Source organism: Canis aureus, chromosome 11, assembly GCF_053574225.1.
Source record: "Canis aureus isolate CA01 chromosome 11, VMU_Caureus_v.1.0, whole genome shotgun sequence".
NCBI lineage: Eukaryota > Metazoa > Chordata > Mammalia > Carnivora > Canidae > Canis > Canis aureus.
The window spans coordinates 72,219,520-72,245,452 of record NC_135621.1 but is presented as its reverse complement, the minus strand read 5'-3'; the positions used below and the strand labels follow the sequence as shown (position 1 = coordinate 72,245,452).

General features: G+C 56.4%; 2 protein-coding genes across 4 annotated transcripts; one reads left to right on the top strand and one right to left on the bottom strand.

Annotated features, from left to right (window-relative positions):
* The first annotated feature begins 12,399 nt into the window (after window positions 1-12,399).
* On the top strand, window positions 12,400-19,431 carry TEX261 (testis expressed 261). 3 transcript variants are annotated; one of them, XM_077915835.1, is made up of 7 exons: window positions 12,400-12,543; window positions 13,192-13,271; window positions 14,251-14,404; window positions 15,624-15,691; window positions 16,278-16,374; window positions 16,453-16,555; window positions 16,697-19,431. In XM_077915835.1, the coding sequence occupies exons 1-7, from the start codon at window positions 12,474-12,476 to the stop codon at window positions 16,698-16,700; spliced, it is 576 nt and encodes a 191-aa protein (XP_077771961.1). In that variant the 5' UTR covers window positions 12,400-12,473; the 3' UTR covers window positions 16,701-19,431. The 3 variants fall into 3 exon arrangements, with proteins under 3 accessions (XP_077771961.1, XP_077771960.1, XP_077771962.1); XM_077915834.1 differs by lacking the exon at window positions 16,278-16,374; XM_077915836.1 differs by lacking the exon at window positions 16,278-16,374 and having other exon boundaries at window positions 16,437-16,555.
* Window positions 19,432-19,964: 533 nt separating this feature from the next.
* On the bottom strand, window positions 19,965-25,632 carry ANKRD53 (ankyrin repeat domain 53). Its single transcript, XM_077915833.1, has 6 exons — window positions 25,476-25,632; window positions 25,063-25,270; window positions 24,528-24,727; window positions 23,174-23,392; window positions 22,633-22,753; window positions 19,965-20,717 (listed from the first exon to the last, which is right to left on the bottom strand). Exons 1-6 carry the CDS (start codon window positions 25,538-25,540, stop codon window positions 20,007-20,009), a joined length of 1,524 nt encoding a protein of 507 aa, XP_077771959.1. The 5' UTR covers window positions 25,541-25,632; the 3' UTR covers window positions 19,965-20,006.
* Between the last annotated feature and the right edge of the window lie 301 nt (window positions 25,633-25,933).

Genomic DNA, 25,933 nt, shown 5'->3' with positions numbered 1-25,933 from the left:
CTTGAGGATGGCTTACAGAGTGAGAGATATTCTAGTCCCAAACTGGGAGAAATCTTGGGCCCTGTGAAAGGATATGAGTTAGGCTCTGGAAGAATGAAACGTGGGAGCAAGGTGGGGACCTCTATATGGGAAGCCAGGTCTTGAGCTTTCTCAAGGCCCAAGCACTGCCCCATTCTCCCCACTCAAGCCCCACTGGGGAAGAAAGTCAGAGAAACTAACACCCACTGAGGATCCCAGACATGGCTGAGGAAAAGCCACTTCGCCTTCATCCACACTCCAGTACCTCAGATATGGGGTGTGGCGGCATTAAGCTAGGCAGCCGCTTCTACTCTAAAAACAACCCACTGAAAATCCCTGGAAATGGGGTGTTGAGAGCATAACAGCATCAAGCTTAGAGCCCTGACAGATGGATACAAGCCAGGATCGATTACAATATTCGAGTTAGGAGGGTTTTCTCTTCCCACCTTTCAGGACTTCCCCCACATACACTAGGGGCTGTGTGTGTTAACAGAAGTCCTGTGGGAAAGCAAGGAGTGACCTAGAGGAACCAAATTGCAGATGGTGGCATTTCAGGCACCATAACAGAGATAATTTGGGTCCGGGTCTTCCTCATACCCTCCTTATCACACCACAGCCCCTGTTCGCCGAGCTATCTCTGCTCCCGCTTCGGGAGTGAGTGGGGTGGGGGCCCCCATCAAGGGGTTCGCTGGCCCAGCCAGTCCCACGTGGCCAGGCATGTGCGGTTCAGTAGCCAGCTGAGGTCTAAGCAGAGGGGACGGCAGTGCCTTTCCTGAGACAAGTGGGAAGAAGGTATCAGCCATGGCTGACCGAGCGGTGACCCAAGGCCCAACACAGAGCCAATTAGCAGCCCCCACAACGGCAGTGGGCTGGCTACAGCTTCCACAGGAAGCCCCACGTGCAACCGGCGTGTCAGGCCGAGTTAGCACCAGGAGGGCTGAGTGGAGTCCTGCTGGAGGCTGCCTGGATGGGGGAACGTGGGTGATAACACCTCCCCCTGGACTCTGGGGAGCTGGGCCAAGTGCGACGCGTGAGGATGCCTGCCTCTGCCTGGGCCCATGCCCACGCGCGTGCTGCGAGTGCTTGTGTGCACGTTCACGAGGTAGGACGTGTGTGTCCCTGGGTGTGTGCGTGCCTGCTCACGCTCACTTAGCATACTCTGTGTGTGTACTTCATGCCTACTTTGTGTGTGCGCTTGGAAATTCTGGGACTAAACACGCCAGGTCTCTGCCCTCGTGGGGCTTCCATTCTAGTGGCGGAGACAGAAAAGAAACAAACATCCACACGGACGCGTAGTGGTCAGCGCCAGAGGAAAGGTAAAACAGAAAATGGGGAGGAGGAGCTATCTTAGAACACAATCAGGGAGGGCTCCTCTGTGGAGGTGACCTTGACCTAAATGACGAGGAGGCAGCCTGCTGCATGTCAGGAGGAGGAGGGCTGCAGATGGAGGCCAGAGAACAGGGCCAGGCGGAGAGGAATTGGGATGCAAACATGCTGCTGTATGTATGGTGTGGCCGGGAGGAAAAGGAGGATTCCACAGCTGAGGAGACCTCCAGGCAGCGGGACAACCCTCAGTAAGAATCTGCTTGCCTGGCACAGCCCTGAGGGGCAGTTCTGACCCTTCCCCACATCCAGTCTCTGGGTCCAGCACACAGAGGCCTCTCTGCTTGCGCAGGTCCTGACCACCCGCAGGGGGCACCCTCAGCTCTCCCAGCCCAATTGTATCCACAGGAGAGGCCACTGCCCAGGAAGGAAGAACAGGACTCTTCTAGCCAGACTCAACCCTGAAACCAGAGCCTGAAACTGGCCTTGAAATGGAATCCTAGTGGCCAGAGGCAAGGCTGCCTTTGGATGCCCTGATGCATAAGACCTGCTGGTTGATGGTGTGAAGCGATGGCTGAGAGGCTGGAGAGGGATACCGGGGATCCAGCCCCAGCTGCGCCAGCCCAGATTTTCCCTTAGGAGGCCTGGCATGGCACAGAAACCAGGACTGGGAACTGGGGACACTGGAAGCCTCCCCAGCCTTTGCTGCCTTGCCCAACCCTCTCCACAAACAAGGCAGGCTCTAGCCTCCAGCAAAGAGGCCAAAAGCCAGCTCCAGACTTTGCTTTCCATTTCCTTAATCCCACAGCCCTGGGACAGAGTGCCTCACTGGCTCGGGAGGGGAAGCTGAGCTGCACGCCCCTCGGGAGGCCTCCAGGAGAGGGCAGGTGAAAGGAAAGGGAGGTAAGTGGGTGGGAAACACACTATTATTGCCTTGACAAACCAAGCAAAGGCTTCCTTCCAGTGTGGAAGACTGATTTGGGTGTGTCAGGATGACATCGACGGAGGATGAGAACTGCATCTCTGGGTCTACTTGTACATGAGTATGTTTGATATCTAGGTCAGACTGGTACCTTCCTGATTGTTCACTTGTCTGTGAGTGAGTCCCGTGCCGCTGTGCCTGTAAGTCTGCCTGTGGCCCTTGCAGTTGCCGGCTGTGTGGGCGCCTCTCTGCATATGTGCCTTTCTGGGCATGAGTGGTGAGGTGTCTTAAGGTTTGTCACCTGTCAGCCTCTGAGGTCTGTATCACGCTGTTCCTTAGCCTGGCCTGGCCCTGAGGCTCTGGGGAGACGATGCCTGCTCTGCTCTCATCAAGGCCATAGACAGGGTGGCAGGGGGACTCACAGTTCTTGGGACATGTGATTCTGCTGCTGTTGGCTGGCAGAGATCTGCACTTGCTTCATCCACGTGTCACCACCTACCCCACCCCCACCCCTACTGCTACACAGCTAGCCAGACCAATGGCCCTAAAACCAGTTCCATGCTGATTCTGGCCTCTTACTGACTTCTGGCTGTGGCTTCAGGCCCTCATCCTGGCCACTGCCTCCCTGGAAGAGGTAGAGGCTGGGGGTGAGGAAAGGCAGGCAGGCTGGCTGGGGCAGCAGTTCATCTGGTATGTTGGGCTCAGAGATTTCACATTGAGAGGAAATTAAGAGGTAATGTCATCTCCTCCCCCAACTTATTCATTTTATCAGCCACAGTAGTGTCTCCATGTGGGAGGGAGCCTGCACCCATATGACCCAGCCCCTTAAGACTCTCCCAAGGGTGGGCCCGTCCCTAAAAATCTGAGGTACAGAGGTGAGGGAAAGGGGCTCCAGGGGCAACCAATGCACCACTTCTGAGCATCTCCACATGCCAGGCTCAGGGTTGAGCCAGGCTGCAGGTGGGCAGACATAGGTCTCACAGACTGGCTGGACAGACAAGCTCCTGGAAAGTTCAACAGGGAAGGCCAGGAGTCACGAGGAGCAGCAGATGAATCTGATGAGGACCGTGGACTCAGTACAAATAGGAGATCAGAGAAGAAAGGGGTTAGGATGGGCTGGAGCCCTCAAGAAGGCTTCCTGGAAGAGGGGTGCTGCTTGTGTCTTGAAAGCCTGATAGGAACTGAGGGGATAGGCAGAGAGAAGGGTCAGGAAGAGCACTGTGAGTGAAGGAGGAGGAGGGGTAGGGGAGTCTGTGCAGGGCAGAGGCCAGGATGAGCAGGATTCTTCAGGGTTCCAGAGCTATGGCTCGGAGTGTCTTGTGTGGGAGTTGGGGGAGAGGACCAGGAATGCTCCAGGAGACTGACCTTTGCTGGGTAGGAGCTGGAAGGAAGGGGAGGAGGAAGAAGGACAGGCTGGGCAGGGCAGCTCTAGCTGAGAAGAGGTGGTGGGTATGAGTACTCAGGACTCCAGCCACCCCATGGTTTCCTGTGCTCTTCCTTCCCCACAGCAGAAGTTCCCAACCTGGCTGCCCTGAGGGCACCCTGTGCAAACAGGAGACTTGAAAAACTGCTGCCACCCAGGTCCCTGCCCGAATCTGGTTCCATCAGGCTGAAGTCATTATAGTGTGTGGCCAGGACCAAGAACCATTTGACTCAGTGTTGCACAGCAAGGGGGAAGGGCCAATGCAGCTGGCACTGGGACAGAAGGGGCCCAAATGGGGGGGGACACTCCTCCTCTGGAGCACTTAGGACTCTTGAGTTGCAGGAAACTCAGCGGTGCCATGCAGAAAGAACCCAAGGGGAGAAAGGTAACTGGGAAGGGAGGGGCCTGGAACTGGGATTGGGAAGAGGCCTAGGCCACAGTCCACTGACTGTACCCTGCTCCCACGTAAGCCTGGGCCTTCTCACCAGAGCCTGACTTCCTTTGCTGTCACTTGCATGCTGTAGGCTTGCAAGGGGACATCTTCATGGCCGAGGCCCACATACTACACACAGGCTCGTCCAGCTCTCTCTCAGACACCTTTCCAGTTCTGGGAAAGAGAATGTGTGAGGCCAGCTTAGGTAAAAAGAATCAGTTTGGCTAGCTTGGGTCAAGGCTCTACCTCTCCAAGGGGTGCAGTATCACCCAGCAGAAATATGGCCATAGGTGGGCTGCTTTCCCCCACCATAAGCCCCTTGTTGTGCTAGACCCGCATCGGGTGCTGGAGATATTCTCACGGCCTTCTCAGGAAATATTTAAGCTGGATCTTGAAGAATGCAGGTTGGAGAGGTGGGCAGGGTATAATGGGCAAGGCTGGAGTCTGCATCTGAGGCAAGAAACCACAGAAAGAGAAGGAACCGCTATCTCATCTCATCTCTTCTCTTCTCTTCTCTTCTCTTCTCTTCTCTTCTCTTCTCTTCTCTTCTCTTCTCTTCTCTTCTCTTCTCTTCTCTTCTCTCTCCTCCCCTCCCCTCCCCTCCCCTCCCCTCCCCTCCCCTCCCCTCCCCTCCCCTCCCCTCTCCTCTCCTCTCCTCTCCTCTTCTCTTCTCCTCTTCTTCTCTCTCTCTCTCTCTCTCACCTGTGTGAGCCAGGAGTCAGGGAGGGCTACCCGGAGGGGCAGTACTCTTCTTGCATGTTACTGGATTTAATATGCATCTCACCTCTTCCTCCTCCCCTGCCCCCACCCACTCCTGAGGCTGATAACAGAGAGCTGGGGGGGTGGGGGGATTGTAAAGCAGGACACCACTGCTGCCCTAAACAAAACAGAGGTTGTGGTAGTAGGAGGTCCACCAGCAGTCCTTTAGCTGGCATACACATGACCAGCTTTTTATTAAAAGCACCCAAATCAGACTACCGCAGGGGCACAGGAGAGGTGATGAAAAGTTTATAAAAGCAGAAGAGAGTGTTCCACGTGAGTCCAGCAGGAAGGAGAGGCCGTGCAGGGAGTGTGTGTGTGTGAAGTACCCGAAAAGCAGGTATTAGGTATTCTGAGGCCAAGCATCTGTTGGGAAAGGAGTTCTCCTGTGCGGGCCTGAGAACACCAAGAGGCATTCTCCTGTGCTCCGGCCCAGACCTCACCAAGAGCCCAAGAGCCCACACAGCTGTGCTGGGCTTATGGAGCCCTGTGGGAATGTCTTTCCCAGGCTCAGGCTCCAGAACTGCCTCTGTTCTGCCCAAGCAGGTGCCCAAGCCCCAGCTTTCTCTATTCCAGAGTCCATGGTCCAGTTGGGACCTTCTGCTGCGGTCCAAGACCGGTGCACAGAGGCCAAATGCCCAGCTGGCTGCACCCATTGTTGGCCCCCGCCAGCCACCAGGGGATGATGCCCACTGTAGAAGCTGATCTTCTGTCCCTTCTTATGGGAGTAAAGCATTGTTCTATCCAGACCTTGACTGTATTGTGTTTTCCTTGGTGATTCCAACACCAAGATGCAGCGAGAAGTGGGCAGTATTTGGATTTCCGGTCCTGGTGGCTGGCATTGTGATGATCTTGGCTATATCGTCCACATGGTTGGAGTGCTCCCCTGGCACTGGTTAGCCGCACATGGTATTCTGTTAGATAGTATCCCAGTGGTTAAGCATGTGGGTGGCTAGAGTCAGGAAGACTAGGGAGTGGGGTTACCAACTCATCCCAGTTTGCCCAGGACTTTCCTGGTTAGCACTGAAAATCCCATGTCCAGGGTATACGAGCAGGGTTGGTCACACAGCCTGCGGCTTACCAGCAGTGTGAACTTGATCAATTTATTAATTAATTTTTCTGTGCCTCAGTTTCCTCCCCTGTAAGATGGGTCTAAAAATAATACCTACTTTATAGAATTTTTGTGAGGGTTAAACAAGAGAGTTCATGTGAAGGACCTAGCTCAGTGCCTGGCACAGAGACATGTTCAACAGCATTAACAGAGGCTAATATTTCCCCTGCTTTGCAAAGTGGGTGGTAGAACTAGCCACCTCCTGGCCCGGAAATATCTTAGTCTGATGATAAATTAATCTCTTTCTCTTTTTCCCCCCATTGCCCCCCAGGAGGGGAACTAGTCTGTCAGAGAGAGCAGTCTCTTTTTGTCTGAACAGCAATTCCTGTCACGGGAGACAACTCAGAGCTGCTTGAATAAAGACAGAGAGACATTCCAGCCATGAATCTAATGATCTGTGTTATGCTAAAGCCAGAAGCAAACATGAATGGGTGTCCTGGCTGCTGGGGCTGCCTCCTCTCCTTGGAAGGGAGCTCCCAGCCCTGGCTGGACTTCCATTAGCAGGCTGCTTCCCCACAACCCTGCTCAGGGGCTCTGCTGTGTGCGTGTGTGTGTGTGAGAGAGAGAGAGAGACACAGAGACAGAGACAGAGACAGCGAGGTCAGCAAGTGTCTCATGTGATGTGTGCAAAGTCCCAGATTGCTACCCTTCCCCCACTTCGTTCCTGTTATTCCCCAACCTCCTCCCCCTCCTCGCCATCCACCCGCACCTCCACCCCCTATGGCCCTCACAGACCCAGTAGCTTAATGCGAGGCAATTAATAGAGTCCTTTGAGGAATTGTCATTAGAAAGCTCTTTAACTCAGCCACTTGAGTTGGGGCCCCAGGCATGTGACAGGGGTGCCAGGAGCACTGGGGCAGCTGCTTGGCCTGTGGGAGGCAGAGGCAGAGCAGAGAAACAAGGTCAGGAGGCCTAGGCTTTGGGGACAAATAGATGATGTGAACATAGTAGTGGTCATTGTTTTTCATTGTCTGTGGTTTGTCTTTTACCAAATTTTGCTCTGGCTAAGCTGCAGCAAAGCCGAGACCAGAGAGGTGAGATGCCCAACAATAACGCTGTGGGCTACACGGATCACGGTAGGAGAAATTTCACTGGGATGTGGGCGCCCTACAGAGGGGTGGTCATGTAGTGACATCAGATGTGTCAGGGTAGAGTGGGGTGGGGCATAGCTGTGCTTCTTTGGGGCCAGGGGAAGTCATCCAAAGAGGCAAGAGCTCCACGGGGGGGGGGGGGGGGGGGTGAGGAGAGGATGAAGAGGGAGGAGGGACCTGGGTCTGGGGCCTGCCTCTGTCTCTGACTTCCCCAGATCTCTCACATAACCATCTCTATTTATAGCCAAGCCAGCCGGGGGCAGCAGACAGATGCCACCGATAAGGACTTAGTCTCCCCGAGTTTGTAGTGTGTGTGTGCACGCCCCCTCGCACCCCCCCCCAGCTCTCCCACCTGCCCTCCCCGCCCACACTGGCCTGGCCTCCCCTGCAAGAGGCCTTCGAGTGGCTTTGGTCTTCTGCAGCGCAGCGGGGCCGCCACTACAGTGTAGCAGCCCCCCCCACCCCGCCCCAGGAGTTGACCCCTGCACTCCCCAGCCCTCTGCCCTTCCCACTCCGGGGGTGTGCAGGCCCCAGCTGCTGGGACCACAGAACCAGTTAAATTCCTGTCCCTGGCCTCGGGCTTCGTGAAGGTGTAAGTCTGTGAGAGTGTGAGAAGGGCAGTTAGTGCAAATGCAGGCGGGGACCAGAGGTGACCTGAATCCTAGGTGTGTGTTCCTCAGCTCCGTCAGCATAAAGGTGGAGGGAGAAGAGGAAGAGTCAGAGGCTTCCGGGGAGAACCCCTCTCACTATAAAGGCAGGTGGCTTTTCAGAGACCGGGAGAAACCACGTGGCTCTGGAGCCAGACTGCCCAGAATCAACCCAGGCTTTTCCAAGGGCTCAATTTCTTACCTGTGAAGTGGGCCTAATAATGGCTCCGTCTTCTGTGCCAGGTACGAACATTATGAGTTTATACGTACAAATCACATACAACAGCATCTGGCACAGACTCAGAACACTTGAGGGAGAGATCCATATGACAGTGAAAGAGCTAGCTTCTCCTAGAACATCCTCATGACATGTACAGGAATTGGGCCCCACACATGCCAGCATCATGTGGTAACACATGAGTGTGTGAATGAGTAAAAGTCAAAGGATTATGTGTAACGTGGAAATAAGTGTATATACTTACTGTCAGTATGTAAACCAACCAACTTCTGAATCTACAAGCCCTTTCGCTCTTGAGCCCCTTGGATTGAGGGTGGAGAGCCCTCCTGCTCGCTCCAACCCTCCTTCCAGGGAGGCTAGGTTTGCTCTCTCCTGCGACAGCCCTGCCTAAGCACGGGTCCCAAAGAGCTTCCCTGAGCCCTGTCCAGCCCTGTTGGGTCAGCTGGAGCAGATGGGAGCCAGTGTCTCTGGCCTGCTTCCCGTTGCTCTCAGGAAACCATGGCTTCTCCTGCATGCTGTGGGAGGAAATGCCAGTGCTTGGCCTTGGTTCCTGGGCCAGCTTTGGCCCTAAGACAGTAGGGAAGTGAAAGTGCCCAGCCCTGCAGCAGTAACCCTGTATCGGGTCATCTCAATGCACTTAACCTTTTTGGCCTTCAATTTTCTCTTATCTACAGTTCTGGGGGGAATGGGGGAATACTTTCTTATTCTTCTCCCTCCCTGGGAGGACAATGTTTAGGAAAAAAATAAGAACAATTGAGATTTTTCTGTGCCTCTATTCACTGATGCATCTGTGTCTCAAATACAAACTCCTGGGTGACCAGGTCGCAAGATCCAAGATTAGCCAACTTACCTGTAAGGCCCTACACAGTGGCTTTTCTCACAAAGGGATGAGGTAATAACAAGAAATTTGATCCATTCCAGCAAATCCAGCATACTACGACCATTTTAATTTTAAACTTAATTTATGAATGGGTAATATGTTTACATATATTTACATAGTTCAATGTGTTATAAATATAAAAAGGCATACAGTGGAAAGGCTCTCTCTTACTCTTGAACCTCACCCTCACTTCCTAGGAAGCAAACAACGTGACCATTTTATAATGTACCCTTCCGGAGATATTCTATATAAAAAATACCTCTATAAAGAATACCTAGTTCTTTCTCCCCAGCCTTTTACTTTTTTTTTTCAAAAGAGGGATCCTTTGGGGTACATAAAGAACATCCTCATTTTTGTGTGTTTGTTTTTATTCTTTTTAAAAATTAAAGTAGTGTTGGGCAGCCCAGGTGGCTCAGCGGTTTAGTGCCACCTTCGGCCCAGGGCGTGATCCTGGAGTACCAGGATGGAGTCCCGCGTCAGGCTCCCTGTGTGGAGCCTGCTTCTCCCTCCCCCTGTGTCTGTGCCTCTCTCTCTCTCTCTCTGATGAATAAATTAATAAAATCTTTTTTAAAAAATAAAAATAAAGTAGGGTCGACACAATGCTACATCAGTTTCAGGTGTGCAACACTGTGATTCAGCCAGTCTATATGTTATGCTGTGCTCACCACAAGTGTAGCTGCCATCTGTCACCACACGCTATTACAGTATCATTGACTATATTCCCTGTGCTGTACCTCTTATCCCCACGACTTATTCTGTCTTCATTTGTTTTTGCGGCCCCACTCTATGATGTACCAAAAGGCACTTATCGAGTTTCCTATTAGTCTATTAGTAAACTTTTAGGTTGTTTTCAATGCCTCCCAGGGCTTGCAATGAAAAGGCTTGTAGATAAGCACTCAGTCCTTGAAACTCCCGCTGCTCCTTACACATATTCCTCAGGAATTCTTAAGCTGGCGTTTAGGATCCCTTTGGAGTCAGCAGACATAGAATTCAGGGAGATAAACTCCAGAATCCTGGAAAACTAGAAGGAAAAATATTTTCCATCTTTATGTACCCAAACCTCTAACTGAAGCTGAACATTTCCCTCCATTGTGAGTAGAGGCAACAAAATGATAGTACTTGTTAGCAATATCTGGAACTCTCTCACATGGTTGATGGTATTTTGAAATATTGGGACACCTGGGTGGTTCAGTGGTTGAGCATCTGCCTTTGGCTCAAGGTGTGATCCCGGGATCCTGGGATCCAATGCTGCATGGGGCTCCCGGCAGGGAGCCTGCTTCTCCCCTGCCTGTGTCTCTGCCTCTCTCTGTGTCTCTCATGAATTAAAAAAGAAATATCATTTACACTCATTCATAATTTGCCACTGTAGTAGGAAAGGAAAACGTTTCTCTACTCACAATCCTTCTGACACGAAACCTGTGCGCTTTCCCCCTCACATCAACCAGTTATCCAGCACTCTGTACATCAGTGTGGTGTTCCGTAATTTTACTCCATTTTGATACTAACTACCTGGAGTTAGTGTGAGACTCCCCAGGCTTAAGGGCTCAGTTCCACAAGACTGTCCTCATTTCAGATGCTGTTACGGTCATGGGTCACCAGGGTGCCTATGCTTCCGTCTCACTTGGCTACAAAGTGGGAGGTTCCCAAGGTTGGAGGCTCCTCAGGTTGGATAATTTGCTAGATAAAACTTGGAAAGAACTCAAAAAGAATTGGCTGACAAAACTTGGAAATACTTACACTTATCAGTTTATTACAAAGGATATCATAAAGGTGCAGTTTTAAAGGCACAGAAGGGAGGGGTCTGGAAGCGCCTCGAGCTCAGGAGCTTCTGTCCCAGTGGAGCTGGGGTGTGCCACCCTCCAAGCATGTGGATGCATTCCCAACCTCTGAACCCTAGAGTTTATGGATTTCTATGGAGATTTCATCACAGGGTCATGATTGATTATTAACTCAATCTCCAGTCCCTCTCCCTTCTGTGGAGGATGGAGGATGGGACTGAAATTTCCCGGGGTTGGTCTTTCTGGTGACCAGCCCCCATCCTGATCCATCCAGGATCCCATCCACAGTCCCCTCGTCAGATCAAAGATGCTCCTCTCACCCTGGAAATTCCAAGGGATGTAGGAGCCCTGCGTAAGAGGCTCCCATCACCTCTACTACTCAGGAAATTACAAGGTTTTGCCTGTCAGGAATAGGAGCAGAGGCCAAACATATAGATTTCTCATTACATCACTGAAAGTTAGTAGATTTTCCATTAGATCTGGTTAGGCTATGCGTTAATAAAGAAACGTATTGCTGTATCACACATTTGGCTTTCTAAAAAGTATTTTGATATCTGTATTTCAGCCTCATTTCTTTGTCGTATTCTTATGTATTTTTTTATTGTGGTAAATATACATAATACATAAATATATATATTTTTATATATATTATAAAATTGACCGCTTTATCCGCTTTAAGTGTGCAGTTCAGTAGCGCTATTCGCAGCGCTGGGCAGTGATCACCACCGTCCATCTCCGGAGCTCATCTTCCCTCACTGGGACTCTGATGCCATGAAAAGAGTAACCCCCAGGACTCTGCTCCCCTCCTGTGGCTCACGACTTCCCGTTGAGGAGTTTGGGGGCTCTAGATGCCCCAGACAAGCGAAGTCCGACAATGTCTGCCCTTTTGTGTCCGGCCTGTCTCACTTACCACGTCGTGAATGTGCATCCTGATGTGACGTGCGCCGTAATTTCGTGCGTTTTTAAGGTTGGATAATACCGCGTTGTGTGTATGAACGCATTTCGCTCACCCGGCCACCCGTCGCTCTCGGTTCCCCGGCTGCACCCGGCTGGAGCCGATGCGCCTGCGGTGACTCTCCGTTCCACCTTGAGGATCGTGTGTCCACTTCCACGCGTGTAACGATGGTCCCGGGGGAGCGGCGAGCGGCCCGTAGGCGCCCCTACTGCGCACGCGGGCGCGGCCCCTGGAAGGGCTCCCCGCGCGGGTCCCGCCCTCCCGCCCCCGCGGCCGCAGCCGCTGCCCGGGCGCTCCTGGGTCGGGGCGCCCCCGCCCTAAGACGACTGACCGCGGGCCGGGGCGGCAGAGCGCGGCGCAGCCCCCAGCCCCGGAGCCGCCCGCCCTAGGCGCGCAGCCGTGTCGGGGCGGGTCTCGGGGGCGCCGCGCACCCCTCCCGCGGGCGCAGCAGCGCCCAGGCCGTGCACCCAAGCGGCCCCCGTCCGCGCCCCCGGGGACCGTCCGCCTCCTCCCGTGGGCGCAGGCGGGGCGGGTCCTCCGGGCGCGTCCTCCCGTGGGCGCAGGCGGGGCGGGTCCTCCGGGCGCGTCCTCCCGTGGGCGCACCTGGCGGCGGGTCCTCCGGGCGCGTCCTCCTGTGGGCGCACCTGGCGGCGGGTCCTCCGGGCACGTCCTCGCGTGGGCGCAGGCGGGGCGGGTCCTCCGGGCCTGCGGGCGGCGCTCGTCGGGCTCGGGCCCGGGCGGGGCTGCAGCCGGGCCCCTCTCGGCGGCGCACGGCGGTCCGGGCGGCGCGGCGCGGCGCGGGGCGGGGCGGGGCGGGGACGCGGCGGCGGCGGCTCCGAGTCGGCGGGGCCGGGGCGCGCAGGCCGGTCCCGGCGGCGGGGCGGGCGGGGGCGCCATGTGGTTCATGTACGTGCTGAGCTGGCTGTCGCTCTTCATCCAGGTGGCCTTCATCACGCTGGCCGTCGGTGAGAGCGCGCGGCCCGGGGCGGGGGCCGGCACCTGGCGGGCGGGGGGTCGCGCCGGGGGGCGCCGGAGCCGCCGAGGGCCTCCCGCGGGTGCCCGCCCCGCCCGCCGCGCCCTGCCCTGCCCTGCCCTGCCCTCCGGGTCCTGCCCGCCGCGCCCTGCCCTCCGCGCCCTGCCCTCCGCGCCCTGCCCCGCGGGAGCTCGGGGCCTGCCGGGGTCACGGCGGCGACTCGGGTGCCCCGCCCGACCCCGCGCGCCGCCAACCGCCGCCGGGTCCCTGCCCTCCCTCCCGGCCACCGCCCGCTCAGGTCTCCGCTGAGCCCCCCGCTCCTCCGGGCCGGGCGGAGCCTCGGCCACCCGGGGTCCCCGCCCCCCGCCCCCCGCCCCGGGGCCAGGGAGGGACCGCGTCCGCCGCAGCCCTGGCCCGCTCCCAGCCGCCCTCGGCCCCTCCCCGGGTGCCGGGGACCCGAGAGCGCCCGTCCCGTCGCTGCCCTGACCCAGCTCTGCTCCCCAGGCGGGGGGACGCCACGTGGGATGAGCGGGTCGCGCCCGGGGAGGGCGGTCACGGGGGCGGCGGGGCGCGCGGCAGGGGGAGGGGGAGGGGGAGGGCGGCCCCCCAGCGCCTCCCGCTCGCCTCTCCCCACCCTCAGCGGCCGGACTCTACTACCTGGCGGAGCTGATAGAGGAGTACACGGTGGCCACCAGCAGGATCATAAAGTACATGATCTGGGTAAGCGGCGGCCCCAGGGCCCCCCACGGCCCCCCAGGGCCCCCGTAGTTGCCTGCCTCGGGGGAGGCGGATGGGAGACCTGTGGCCCCGCTGCGGCTTCCCCAGGGGCAGGGCTGCCCGCAGACCCGGCCTCGGCTCCTTAGGCTGCTGTGCACCTGCTGAGCGCTGAGCCCACGCTCGTGTTGGCGGGACCGTGGCTGGGCCTTTGCGTGCTCTTGTCCACGGCCTCTGGCCCTCGCTCCGCGCGGAGCATTTACGAACCTGAGGACGGTCCTGAGTAGCTGGGTGAGAGTACTCGCTGCCCCGGGCGCCTCGTGCCCTGGCCTCGGCTCATGGGAGGCTTCTGTTCCTGAAGACGCAGCCCTTGTCCCCGATGTCGAAGCTGCTAGATCCCTGCCAGCTGCAGGGAGAGGTGGCGATGAGACCATCTGGATGGGAGAAGTCCAGTGCCTCTCAGGTCCCTGGTGTCAGCAGCCACTGGGCCCGGCTTGGGGTACAGGCATATAGTGGCCACAGGACCAGAGCTCTCAGCTCCGGGTTCAGAGGCCTGGCCTGTGGGTTTCGCTAGAGCAGTTAGATCTTCGTTCTGCCGACTGCGGTTTGTTAAGCGCCGACAGCTCTCAGTCCTTCAGAACAGTGTTTGTTCAAGGTACAGGTGTCCTTATTGGGTTGTGCCACCAGTGCAGTGGGTCACGATTAGCGTTCTCAAAAAACACAGAATAGAAAAGAGTAGAATTGAAATTTGAACTTGGGTCTGTAAAATGCCTCGTGGGTTGCTGTCAAAAGTTTCTGAGCATTGAAAGATGTTGCTCGCCCTGTGGGAGTGGAGAGACAAGTTGGGGAGGTGAGATCTGGTGACTGTGAAACACGGAGAGACTGAGGCATGACCCCAGTGTTGCCCGGAGTGGGCTGGGGTGTAGCGACACCAAGAAGGCTGCCCTGGAAGAGGCTTCCTGTACTGTACCTCTGGTTGTTTCAGTTCTCCACAGCTGTGCTGATTGGCCTCTACGTTTTTGAGCGCTTCCCCACCTTCATGATTGGCGTGGGCCTCTTCACCAACCTCGTCTACTTTGGCCTCCTCCAGACCTTCCCTTTCATCATGCTGACCTCGCCTAACTTCATCCTTTCGTGTGGTGAGAGGGGGCACACGTAGGGAGGCAGCTGGAGTGCGTGCGTGTGCCCAGCTAGTCCGGGGCACTGTGGGGATACACAGAAAAGAGGCAAACCAGTAAGGTCCTCCAGGAGGCCAGGCTGATTGGAAATATGGCGCTCTCACACTTGAGGGGCCTAGAGTCTACCTTGGCTCTGGTGACTGGTATTTGGGGCGACGGGGTGGTGGGGTTGGAATACCCAGACAGGGAGGGCTTTCCCAGGGAGGTGAGTTTGAGAAGGGAGAAAAAGTGGGAGTTCAGACCCCTTCTGCATCTTACCAGGGGGTGAACCCCCGCCACCCCACCCCACAGTAGCAGGCCCTCCTGGCTTCCCTTTGTCATCCCCCAGCCTACTCTTTAAATGCATGAGAGAGTTTTCCTGAAGATCTGTGGGCATCTTCCAGTTTCCCCTAGTGCTAGGAAGGAGAAACAAGACGTGGCATCGGGCTTGGAGGTGGATGTGCGGCTGCTTTGTTGTGGTGCCTGCCCCTCACCTCACTGTGGGAATAGGCAGGGATGCCCGAGTCTGAGCAGCCCAGCCCCAGGATCTGCAAGTTGTCTCTCTCCTCCATAAATGTGGCTGCGCTGTAAGGAGGTGGGCGTCAGTCCGGAGACACCAGTTCAGACTGGTGAGGAGCCCTACCCTGGGGCAGCATGAGGAAGGACCTTCTCACCCAGAATTTGGAGGAATCCTAAAACTGCACCCCAAAGCATATAGCAAACTGCGCCTTTTTATTCCTGAGGAGTGGGAGCCTCTTTATTTGAGGCCCTCTCCCAGCTGCCCCGTGCAGAGTGGACTCTCTTGGGAGTACGTCATCTGCACACCCATGACTTCTGTACCCACTGCCCATGGGAGGGCACCCTCAGGACTCACATCCACTTAAAAGTAGGTTAATTGTCACAATCCTTTGGGTTACATAACAAGGCTCATTGTGATACCACTCAGAGTTTTCTTACCTGCCTTCTAATTTTGCTCACAAATGCCTTCTGCGGAGGGCAGGGAGGAGCCAATCCTCCATTTGCACAGATGGAGAACTGAATTCTGGAGGGTAGTGTACATGGCTCGTAGCCATCCTGTCAGTTGGGTGTGAAATCAGGACCAAGACTCGGGGCTCCCAACTCCCAGGGAGCTCCTGAAGGTTAAAAGTCCAGCTTTATGTCATTCCCCCCCAAACTGACTGACTCTTCATTCCCTCAACAGGGCTAGTGGTGGTGAATCATTACCTAGCATTTCAGTTTTTTGCAGAGGAATATTATCCTTTCTCAGAGGTAAGAAGCGTTCGGTATGTCAAACTCAGCAAGGACGGAGGACGTCAGGGGGACTCGCATGATTTGCTTTGTGAGCTTAGCTGGGATCTGAAATAGTCTATTCAGTGGTAGCACATTTAGAGAAGATAGAGGAGTTTAGAAAGCAGTGTGGGTAAGGAGCAGAGGTCTCCTTGTCCGCGGTGGGGAGGACACTGCCCTCCCCCAGGGAGTCCTTCCGCTGTCCCAGGACCGCAGCCTAACACCCTGAGGTCAGGACAGGGCACTGGGGTGGCCTCGTCTGACGCAGACCTCACGGGGCTGGGCAGGTTGCAGCCCTGAAGCCCCAGCTCCTCCCAGCAGCCTGCCAAGCCTTTTTCCTCTCAGGGGCTCTTCACACCCTGCTGCTTCAGGTCGCGCCCCCCCCCCCCCCCCCCCCCCCCCCCCCCCGGAAAGAACAAGGTCACTTTTGGGAGGAATATGGGTCGCTCCTAGTTTTGCCCTCCATCAACTTCCTGTAGTTCAGATGAGTTCTTGTCCTAGTGAACGGGATTTGGGGATGGTGCTCACACTGGGTCACCCTCAGTCTCCACCTTTCCCCACTGAGCAGTCTCCAGTCTCCATGTCTGAGGTTGCCCTGTCTCTGCCTCCGGGGGCCTCCTTCAGAGATGAGGTGTGGGGCCGTCTGTGCATCCTCCACCACGTCTGTAAGCTACAGGACCACCACGTGGGGCCCACCCTCAGCACCTCCGGGGCACTCTCTTCTCAGTGTCTCTTGTTGCCAGGTCCTGGCCTATTTCACTTTCTGTCTGTGGATCATCCCGTTTGCGTTCTTTGTGTCACTGTCGGCAGGGGAAAACGTCCTGCCCTCCACCATGCAGCCAGGAGGTGAGAAGGCGTGGTCGGGGTCCCAGGTGGGGTGACATCGGCAAGGCCTGGGCCCTGTGAGGGACACGCCTGGGCTCCGGGTGAGTGAGCCGTGTTCACAGCCAGATGCGCATGCTCATCTCCCTGCCTGTGTCTCCACAGATGACGTGGTCTCCAATTACTTCACCAAAGGCAAGCGGGGCAAACGCTTAGGGATCCTGGTTGTCTTCTCCTTCATCAAAGAGGCCATTCTTCCCAGTCGTCAGAAGATATACTGAACCCCTTGGGGAGGGCATGTGGAGCCCCACAGGAGAGTCGGGCCCTGGGCCTGTGCGCTGGGCGGGGCCGTGAGCCTGGAAGGCATCTGCCCCGAGCCCCAGCCCTTGCTCCCTCGACTCTCTGAAGCTCTCGTCCCCGCCTTCCTCGAAGGGCTCAGCTTGGCTCAGATCTGACGCTGCTAGAGGCTGTGACCCCACAGGACCCCGGGAGGATGCCAGAGCCTGCCTGGCCAGGAGGCCGGGGTCCACCTGGTTATGTGGAAGCTGAGCTCCCTAGGGCCCTCCTGCCCACCTCCGCGGTGGGCCGGGAGGTTGTGGCCCAGCCGGGGCAGGCAGGGCAGGGGCCGTGAAGCTGGAGAGCAGACAGGGCTGTTTCCTGGGCAGACGGCCGTGGGGAGGGGCCGTGGCTTGGCACTTCCAAGAGAAAGAGTTTTCGCTGTTGAACTGTGATTTCTGTCCTAGTGCTGACTGCCATTGAATAAAGATTCTAGGTGGCACTGTTTGCCTTAATACCTGAGAGTTCATCTCCCTGTCTTCCCGTTGACCTTCTGCCCTGGACTAGACTGGCTCTTCGGCTCCAGGGGCCCCTGTTCTGGGTTTGAGTCTTGCCCTCCCGGAGGGACCACTCACGGCCCTTCATGGGGAGCGGACAGAGCTCAAGGGCTGAGCGGTGTCAGGGGAGTTAGGGGCGGGGGCAGCCTTTCTTGTGCCCTTCCCTTTCCTTCCATCTTTTCTTTCCCCAAGGCTCCCTGGCTGTGACACTGGGGGCAGAGAGGTACAGCTTGGGACTGGGTTGGCTTTTCAGAGCATCTGCTGTGGCCTATTTGTAAGCCCTCCCCTGGGGAAAAGGAGTGCTTTCTGGCTGAATTCTGTCTTGGGCCCGAGGAGAAACAAAACAGAAATCAGCTTCCAGGCAGCCTGGGTTACAGCCTCATCGAGGGGAGAAAGGGTTCGTCCTTCGTCCCTCTGAGCACACACAGGGCTGGCCCTACCTTTTGTGTGCTCTTGGCTCCTGGGGAGCTGCCCTCGGGCCAGATTCTGGCACAGACCAGCACTTGCTGACTTTGCACCCCAACTACAGTGCCTTGCAAGTACCCAGCAGTACACACTGGGGCAAAGCCCCCGTGAGAGCCGGTCTTAGCCACGTCCTGTACCTCCGAGTGGGGCTGGCAGGGGTGCAGATGGCCAGTGCGCGTGGGGTGCATTTAGGCTGGGGGAGGCCCCAGTGCTTGAAATTCTCTATATTCCTGCCCCAAGTCCCACCGCAGCCCTTCACCTCCTTGACTGGCGTGTTTCCTGTTCTCTTAAAAATACCAGCCTTTCCCTTTCCCTGAGAGGAGTAGCTCGTTGTGGTTTTTTTCTTGGTGGGAATGAGATGCCCAGGCCTCCTTATCCCGTGTCGACAGGGGAAGACAAGGTAGAGGACGCCGGAGGCCGACGTCCTCCTCACTGCTGGGTCAGCAGCTGGCCCTGCTCTCCCTTGCTGTCTACTTTGTTCCTCACCCCGAAGCTAGGTCTTCCCTCCTAGGGGTTGCCAGGGGCCTCCTCGTGCTAAATCCAGCGGACCCTTTCCTATCTGCTGCTGGACCTCTGCAGCATCTAACAGGGCTCATCACCCCCAGCTTCTGGAATTGTGCTTTCCTGGCGCTCCTGTGGCTGGCCTTCCTCCTACCTCTGCTCTTCCCTTCAGTTTCCTGTGAAGCAGGCTTCCCCATTTGCCCCATGCACAGTGGGGTTTCTCAGGGTTCTGCTGTGGGCTCCCTGGAGGAGCCCATCCATGCTGATGGCTTCAGGGACTCACTCTTTGCAGCGGAATTGAGTTCACCTCCAGCCCCAGCATCCCTCCTGATCTTCTGAACCATAGTTCTGCTGCCTTTGGATGCACAGACAGCTCCCGTGGCCCAGAGGACACTTGTTGCTGTCCTCTGCAAACCTGCCTCTTTTGGGTACCTGCCGTGGCCCCAAGACCCTTTGGGAGCCAGACTAGAAACCTGCTTTCTAGCCCTGCTTTCTCTTTCTGCCCCTCCCCCGGCCATCCGATCTCTCAAAACCGTTAAGTTTACCTTCCTAACATCTCTTGATTCAAGCCACACCCACTAGTCATCAATTTACACCTGGATTATTGTGACAGCCTCCTTCTCCTCTGTTCCACAGCCAGAGTTGTCTAAAATGTATAGTTGATCAAGTCACTTCCTGGCCTACAACCTTCCATGGCTCCCTACTGCCCGCAGGATAAAGTCCAGACCCCTTAGCATGGCTTGCAAGACTTGTGATGTCTGGTTCCCGCTCACCTCTCTGGCCTCATCACTTGCCACCTTGCATCCCATGTCCCAGCCTCCTGTATTCCACGATGCCACTTTGATTCCCCTTTCTTCCGCTCACCTTGGGACCTTCTCTGTCACTTCTCTACTTAAAATTTCACTTCCTCTGAGCTCTGTCCCCTCTCCCTGCAGCACACCACACAGATCGCTCTAGGCTTACTTACCTGCTTCCTGGTCTATCTCCCCACTAGACTGTACGCTCCTTGAGGGCAGGGACTGTCCTTCAGTTTTTGTATCAACAATGCCTGGCTTGGTGCCTGGTACATAGAAAGCACTCAATAAATGTTTGTTTAATGAATGATTTGTAGTGGTGCGTGCCGGGGAAAGCAGGGGATCCAGGGTAGCTTCCTGGAGGAAGTGCAAGTGCGTTTTTAGTCTCAGATTGGAGCCACAGGTCCTCCCTCCCTGCCCCCGAGATGTGCTGCTTGTGCCTCCCTCAACGACAGAAACCTCAAAGGACTTAATCTGAACAAGAGGCAGAATTTTCCAGGGGTCCCTCATCCTGGAAGGCTTGTGCCCAGTGGTCCAGGGGTCCCTCATCCTGGAAGGCTTGTGCCCGGTGGGCTGGGAGGAGGAGAGGTGGGGACACCAAAGTGTCACTTTTACAATGCCTGGACCCAGGATAGAGACTGATGCCCACTGTCAGGCCTCTACCCTAACTTAAACCTGGGGAGCCCAATAAATGTCTTTGTGGAGAAGGGAGACCTGGGATCTAGGCTTTTGTTAAGAGAGAAGGGGCTCTGATCTTGGAGCTTGGGAGTGAGAAGTGGAAAGCCTGTGAGAACTTCTCTCCCGCTCGTCCATTCACAACACGAATCACCACACCTCAGCTGTCTTTGGGCTGCCCCAGGTTGAGAGCCTACCAAAGTAAGTTTATGGGGGGCTTTTGAGGGAGGGCAGAGTGGGGAGCCCTTGATGGGCTCGCAGAGCTGCCAGGAAGGCTTCATCAAATGTCTCGCGCAGGTTCATGGCCAGAGTGTCAGTCCAGAAGTTGTCACCCAAGTGCCGCTTCTGGGGCACGTCCCTCATGCTGACGGAGTGAAAGCCCTGGGGCGCTCTCATCCTGTACGGCCGCGCTGAAGGGTACAGCTCTTGCACCATCACCTCGAAGGGCAGCTGGGGCACAGGTGCCACCCGGCTGCCGGCCACCGTGCACAGTTGTGCCCCACCGTGCTCATCAGGCCTCACCTCGAGGAAGCTGCGGAAGTCGTGATCCGGGCTGGGGTCTGGGTGCACGCCCAGGCGGATGCCCTGTGGGTAGCCAATCTGGGCGGTGGGTGATCTGGCTGGGTTGTTGCTCACATTCCACGACTTGGGCCGCCTGACCGTGGGCTTCGTGTACGTGGGTGTGGGTGTCCCCACGGGCTGCAGCTGTAGCGCTGGTGTCTGCCTCAGGCGTGCCTCCGGGGAGGGGTAGAAGCTCTTGGGGGGCCCCTTGTGCTTGGGGGTCTTGGACACGGTGATCGCCTCGGGTGGGGCACCAGGCCCTGGCTTGGCATTGCGGATCAGGGACTGGCCTCGGAGCAGCTGCTTGCAACGGAGCCACTCCTTGAAATCGGCTTCTCTCAGAATTTGGTGCTCTTTCTGCAACATCAGAGGGTGCAAGACAGTCATGGGCGGCTGCCCCTCCTCCCTGCTCCTGTGGAAGGGGGCTCTGTGGCTGCAGCCCTTGGAAACCTCAGGTGTCGCTGGCCAGATGCAGTCTTGCCCCTGAAGGCCTCAGTCCGATGAGAGAAAACTCCCGCCTTATGGGAGCCGTCATTCTGACAGGGAGATAACTGTTGCCTGAAGGGAGCCCTTGGGCTGGTGCGGCAGATAGAACCTCTCCCATCGGGGAGACCTCCAACCTGATACGACCTCCACCCTATGGAAAACCTCAAGTCTCATGGGGAAGACAAGCCTCCACCCCAAAGAAGTCCCCGTTCGGATAGTGGAGATCTGCCCTTCCCTGAGAGAATCTCTGGTTTGATGGGGGAGGAGAGACAAATCCTTGACTCTGGAAGAAGCAAGCAGAAAGGTTTGAAAGGCCTGGAACCGGAGGAGACCAGTCTGGGTAGGCTTCTGGAAGTGGGGCACCATGTATGTTCAGGGATACAGCTGGCCGACTCTCTGGGCTGGGTGGTCATGACTCCATCTACCTGTTTTGCCTCCACTAGAATTGAACCTTCAGCTTGTCACAGAACTGCCCCTTTTCCACCCCCTTGTTTCAGTGCCTTGCTCCCCAGACTGTCGCTAAGCCATCAGGTGGTATGGAGATTGACCCAGCTCGGGAGGTAGGCTCTGATTAGGCTAAGCCCATCATAATACTTCTATCAGCCTTGCCCCAGACCCAGGTCAGTCAGTACGTGGCTTTTTTAGCTCTAGGGATTGGGACAAGAATGGACATACGATCCAATTGAGGCCAATGAGATAAGGGGAGATCTGCAAGGGGCTTCTGGGAAAGTTCAGAGCCACGGGAATGGATGAGCTTTGCCTCCTCTGGATGCAAGGGACTCTGAGGACTGGGTGACATAATACAGGAGGGTGGGGCTGAGAAAACTGGAGAGAAACACAGCTGGAACCAAGCTGGAGTACTGGATTTTGCCAGCCCTGAAGCCCTCCCCACTTCTGGATCCACGTAGGATTCCCAGCATCTTTTCTCTGGGGTTTCTGGCTCTTGCATCCTATATAATTATACCTGCTTAAAATCCTTTAGGCATGCCCCCATACATCCCCAGCACAGGTCCATCAGAGGTGTGAGCCCCTGCCAAATCTGTCCATCTCCCATCTCCAACTCACGTCTATTCCCCTAGCTGTACTGACTTTGTCCTCTGCAGGTACCACGCCCTCGTGCACCTCGATGCCTCCACAGGGCTGTCTGGTCCTTGTGCCTGGTTAGCCGTTCCCTTCTTCATATGGCCCTTCCTCCTCTGTGGGAATATAACCAATCTCCCATTCTAGACCCTAAGCTCCTTGAGTGAGGGGACTACATCTCATTTGTCTCTGGAGCCTCAGGGTCCAGCAGGTGCCTAGCAGACCGTAAGTGCTCTGTGTCTGTTGGAAAGGATGGATTTTTTTAAAAGACTTTATTTTTAAGTAATCTCTACATCCAACATGGGGCTTGAACTCCCAACCTTGATCAAGAGTCACCTGCTCCACCGATTGAGCCAGCCAAATGCCCCAAAGGTTGGATCTGTTTAACCAGTGTGAGTCCCAATGTAGGGAGGGCATGAGTCTCACCAGCGATTTTCCTCCTAATCCAGAAGGAGGCAACGCACTAGGAGGGGTGCCATAGTTCTTGCTTACTTAAGCTGCTTTTGCTTTCTAATACAAAACAAGGTTTTTGACCTAAAGGAGTGGCTTTTAAGGGTGGAGTTTCAGAACATGGAGAGAAGGAGGCTTTTTCTGGATGGGACTGCTACCAGCCACTCTTCTATCTGCACTTGAGTCATGGCCTCTGGTGCTCAGCTGCTTGGATAGCAGTGGCTGCCCAGTGCCCCTTCCCAGCGCCCCCCCTTACCTGATATTCAGTCAGGTAGTCCTGTTCCATGAAGATCAGCTGGTCCTTGAGCCTCTTCAGTTTCTTCGTCTCACAAGCAAAGTCCTTCTTGTCCCGTCTCCACATCGCATCCTTCAAGAACCTGTTGCCAGGGTGGGGGTATGTCATCCCCCAGTGACAACCTGGGCTAGGAAGACTGGCTGCTGCTGAGAGCCTGGATGAGGGTGGGAGGAGCCACCAGAGACACCATTTCCCACTGTCCAAGGCCCCTCTAACTACTATCCTGTGAGGTGAGAAAGGAACGTGTCTGACAGTGGGATCACCACCACCCTGCTGGGGATCCAAGGCCTCGGGGCAAGGAACGGTAGGGCTAAACCCAAAGGAGTGAGGCCCTGTGGAAAGTCTTGGGAATAATATCCTGGGCAGGGGTCTCCTCTGCACACTTATCGCCCAGCCCAGCCCAGCCCCTCCTGGTAGAGGCTCAGCCTTAGGTGAGGGCCCCAGGGGAAGGGCTAAGAAGAGGGAAGGGGTGGCAGGCTGTGGGTGGTTCTCACACCCTCACCGGGCACAGTCGCGGTGGTTCCATATTTTGCAGTAGTCGATGGGCTTGCAGCCCGTGGCATCTCGGGCATGGACATCGGCACCATTTTGCACCAGCACCTTCACACAGCTCAGCAGGCCTTGGAAGGCTGCCATGTGGAGGGGAGTAGAGCCATTGCATGTCTGACTGTAGAGGGCCACACCAGCCGGGAAGAGGAAAGGAAGGACAAAGGCCATGTGCCTATCAAAGAGGTGGGCAAACCGGCTTCCAGGCCTGCTGTGCCACCGGCCCACTGGGTGACGCATGTCCCTTCTCTCTGAGCTTCAATCTCCTCAACTGTAGGACGGCCTGGACTAAATGAATGGTGGAAGCCTGGTTATATGGATACGCAACAGTTCAGATCTGCCGGGTTGGCTAGAGCTCAGAGGGCACTAAACCTTACTCTTGCTCTCCTGCCCCCCCTCCCCTGCCTGGCCATGTGTAAGCCATGGCTCACAAAGCCTGTGTGACCTGGGCCCTGCTGCATCCTCCTCACCCTCATCTTCTGACCTTGCCCCACTCTTTCCCAATGTATGATCTTAGCATGTGTTGTTCCCTCTGCCTGGGACTCTTTTCCCTGGTTTCTTGCATGGCCGGCTTGCTCAGTTTTCAGGCTGCAATTTAAAAGTCCCTTCCTTAGAGGAGACTTCCCCTTCCAAAATAGATCCTCTACCCTATCACTTTTACTCATCACCTCATTACCCTGTTATTTCCTGTGTCACTGCCTACTACAGTGTCATTTTGTTCACTTATTAGTTTGCTACTTCACTGTCTGCTCCTGCACCAGGATATCAGCTTCATGAGGGCAGGGTCCTCAACTCAGGCGTGGTGCTGAGCACATAGGGCAAGTGCAGTCTCCCCTATGCCATCCGTGCACTTTCCATGCGTTTCCTCAGTTATCACAATAGTCTCATGTCATCTTCCCACATTTCAGTTGAAGACCCTCAGGAAAGAGTACCCAAACTTTGCTGCAAATTAGAAACACCTTAGGGATCTTTTAGGCCTTCCAAAGCCCAGACCGCACCCCCGTACCAATTTCGACCTTTGATTGGATCACAGGCACTGGTACTTCGGTATTTCTGAAGCTCTAAGGGGACTCCAGTGTACTGAGGCTAAGGGTTAAGTGACTTGCCCAAGGTCTTGCTATTTGCTAGCAGATGCAAAGCTGGGATGTGAACGATGTCTGTCCTCTCCTCATCTCCTTACTACACCACGTGGGCTCGCTGTGTTATGTGGGGCCCAGTCCTTGTCACCCCACAGCCCTCTGCCTGTCCTGGAAGTGGGGTCTCTATCTGCCTAGGCTCCAAAACACTTTTTGGACACAGGCTGGACTCACGTGTTGAGGGCCGCCCCTTGCTTAAGCAGATAGTGAATGCAGGGGAGGGTCATGGTCTTGTTGTCCCCGTGGATGACCAGGTGCAGGGGTGTCTGGCCATTGTTGGTGGGCAGGTCCACAGGAAAATTGTACTCCTCTACCAAGACCTGCAGGCACGCAAGCTTGCCACTCTGGGCTGCAAAGTGGATGGCAGTGAAGCCCTGTGGGGGCCAGAGGAGGGGAGGAGGAGACTGAGCAGGATTGGGGCCCCTGGGGTCCACAACCAAACCTACAGAGCAATTTCTTAGGGTTCCTGTCCCTCTTTCCTGTACCCCAAGAGTCGCTCACACTCCTTTCCCACTCTCACATGTGCTCACCCTTGCTGGCTGCCCCTCAGTGGCCCTCCTACAGGAGCAAGGCAAATTAGGACTATCTAAAGGAGAAAGGCTATCTATGGATGCTGCACAGGCACACCTTGGCCAGGGAACCACTATGTGAGGAACTTTCTGTGGATGCAGAGGACTTCAGTGCTTGCCCCCAAGCACCTAGGCCTTGCCTTGTCATCGGCTGGAATTTCCTTACGGTCCCGACTCAGACAGAAGTGCAACCATTCCAGGTTGCCCAGTGCAGCGGCAAACAACTCATAGTAGCCCCCAATGGCACTCTGGACCCATGCGTCGTCCGGGCGAGTGAGGGCGCAAGAGTGGAGGGCGGGGAGTGGGGAGGCAGGCAGGCAAGCAGCGTTGGAGTCTGGGCGGCCCGCCCTGCAAAGGGGCTTGCGTGAGCGTGAGGGCTGGCATGGAGCCCCAGGGCAGCTCTGGGGGCCAGGTCAGGGCTCCCTGGTCCACAGGGCAACGAGGGAGCCAGGCACCCGGGCACCCAGCCCAGTTCTCCGGGCTCCTCGCGCGCCCAAGGGCCCCTACCCACTCCAGGGAGGCCCCGCAGCCCGGCCACCTCATCCCGGCCCACCTGGGCTGCTTGGACGCTGAGTCACTCAGGAGGACTCTGGAGGAGACCTTCTCCGCTGGCTGCATGGCCACGCTTGTGTGTGTGGGGGGGGGCTGCTCCCCACCCTCCCCACGCCCCGCCCCCGCCCCGCCCGGGGAACCCAGTGGGCAGGCCTGGGCCTGCGCTGCTACCTGGGGGAGTAACCATGACTGCCCCATGTGGAGGGGCGGAGGGGGGAGGGGAGGTAGGGAGAGGGGGAGGGGAGGGAGGGGGAGGAGGGGCAGGGAGGAGGGGCAGGGGGAAGAGGAGGAGGAGGGAGGAGGGGGAGGGAGAGGGAGGGAGGGGGAAGGGGGAGGAGGGAGAGAGAGGGAGGGAGGAGGGGGAGGAGGGGCAGGGAGGGGCAAGGGGGAGGGGCAGGGGAGGAGGGGGAGGGAGGGGCGGGGGGGGGGGGAGGGACGGGGTGCACTGCTCCAGCAGCA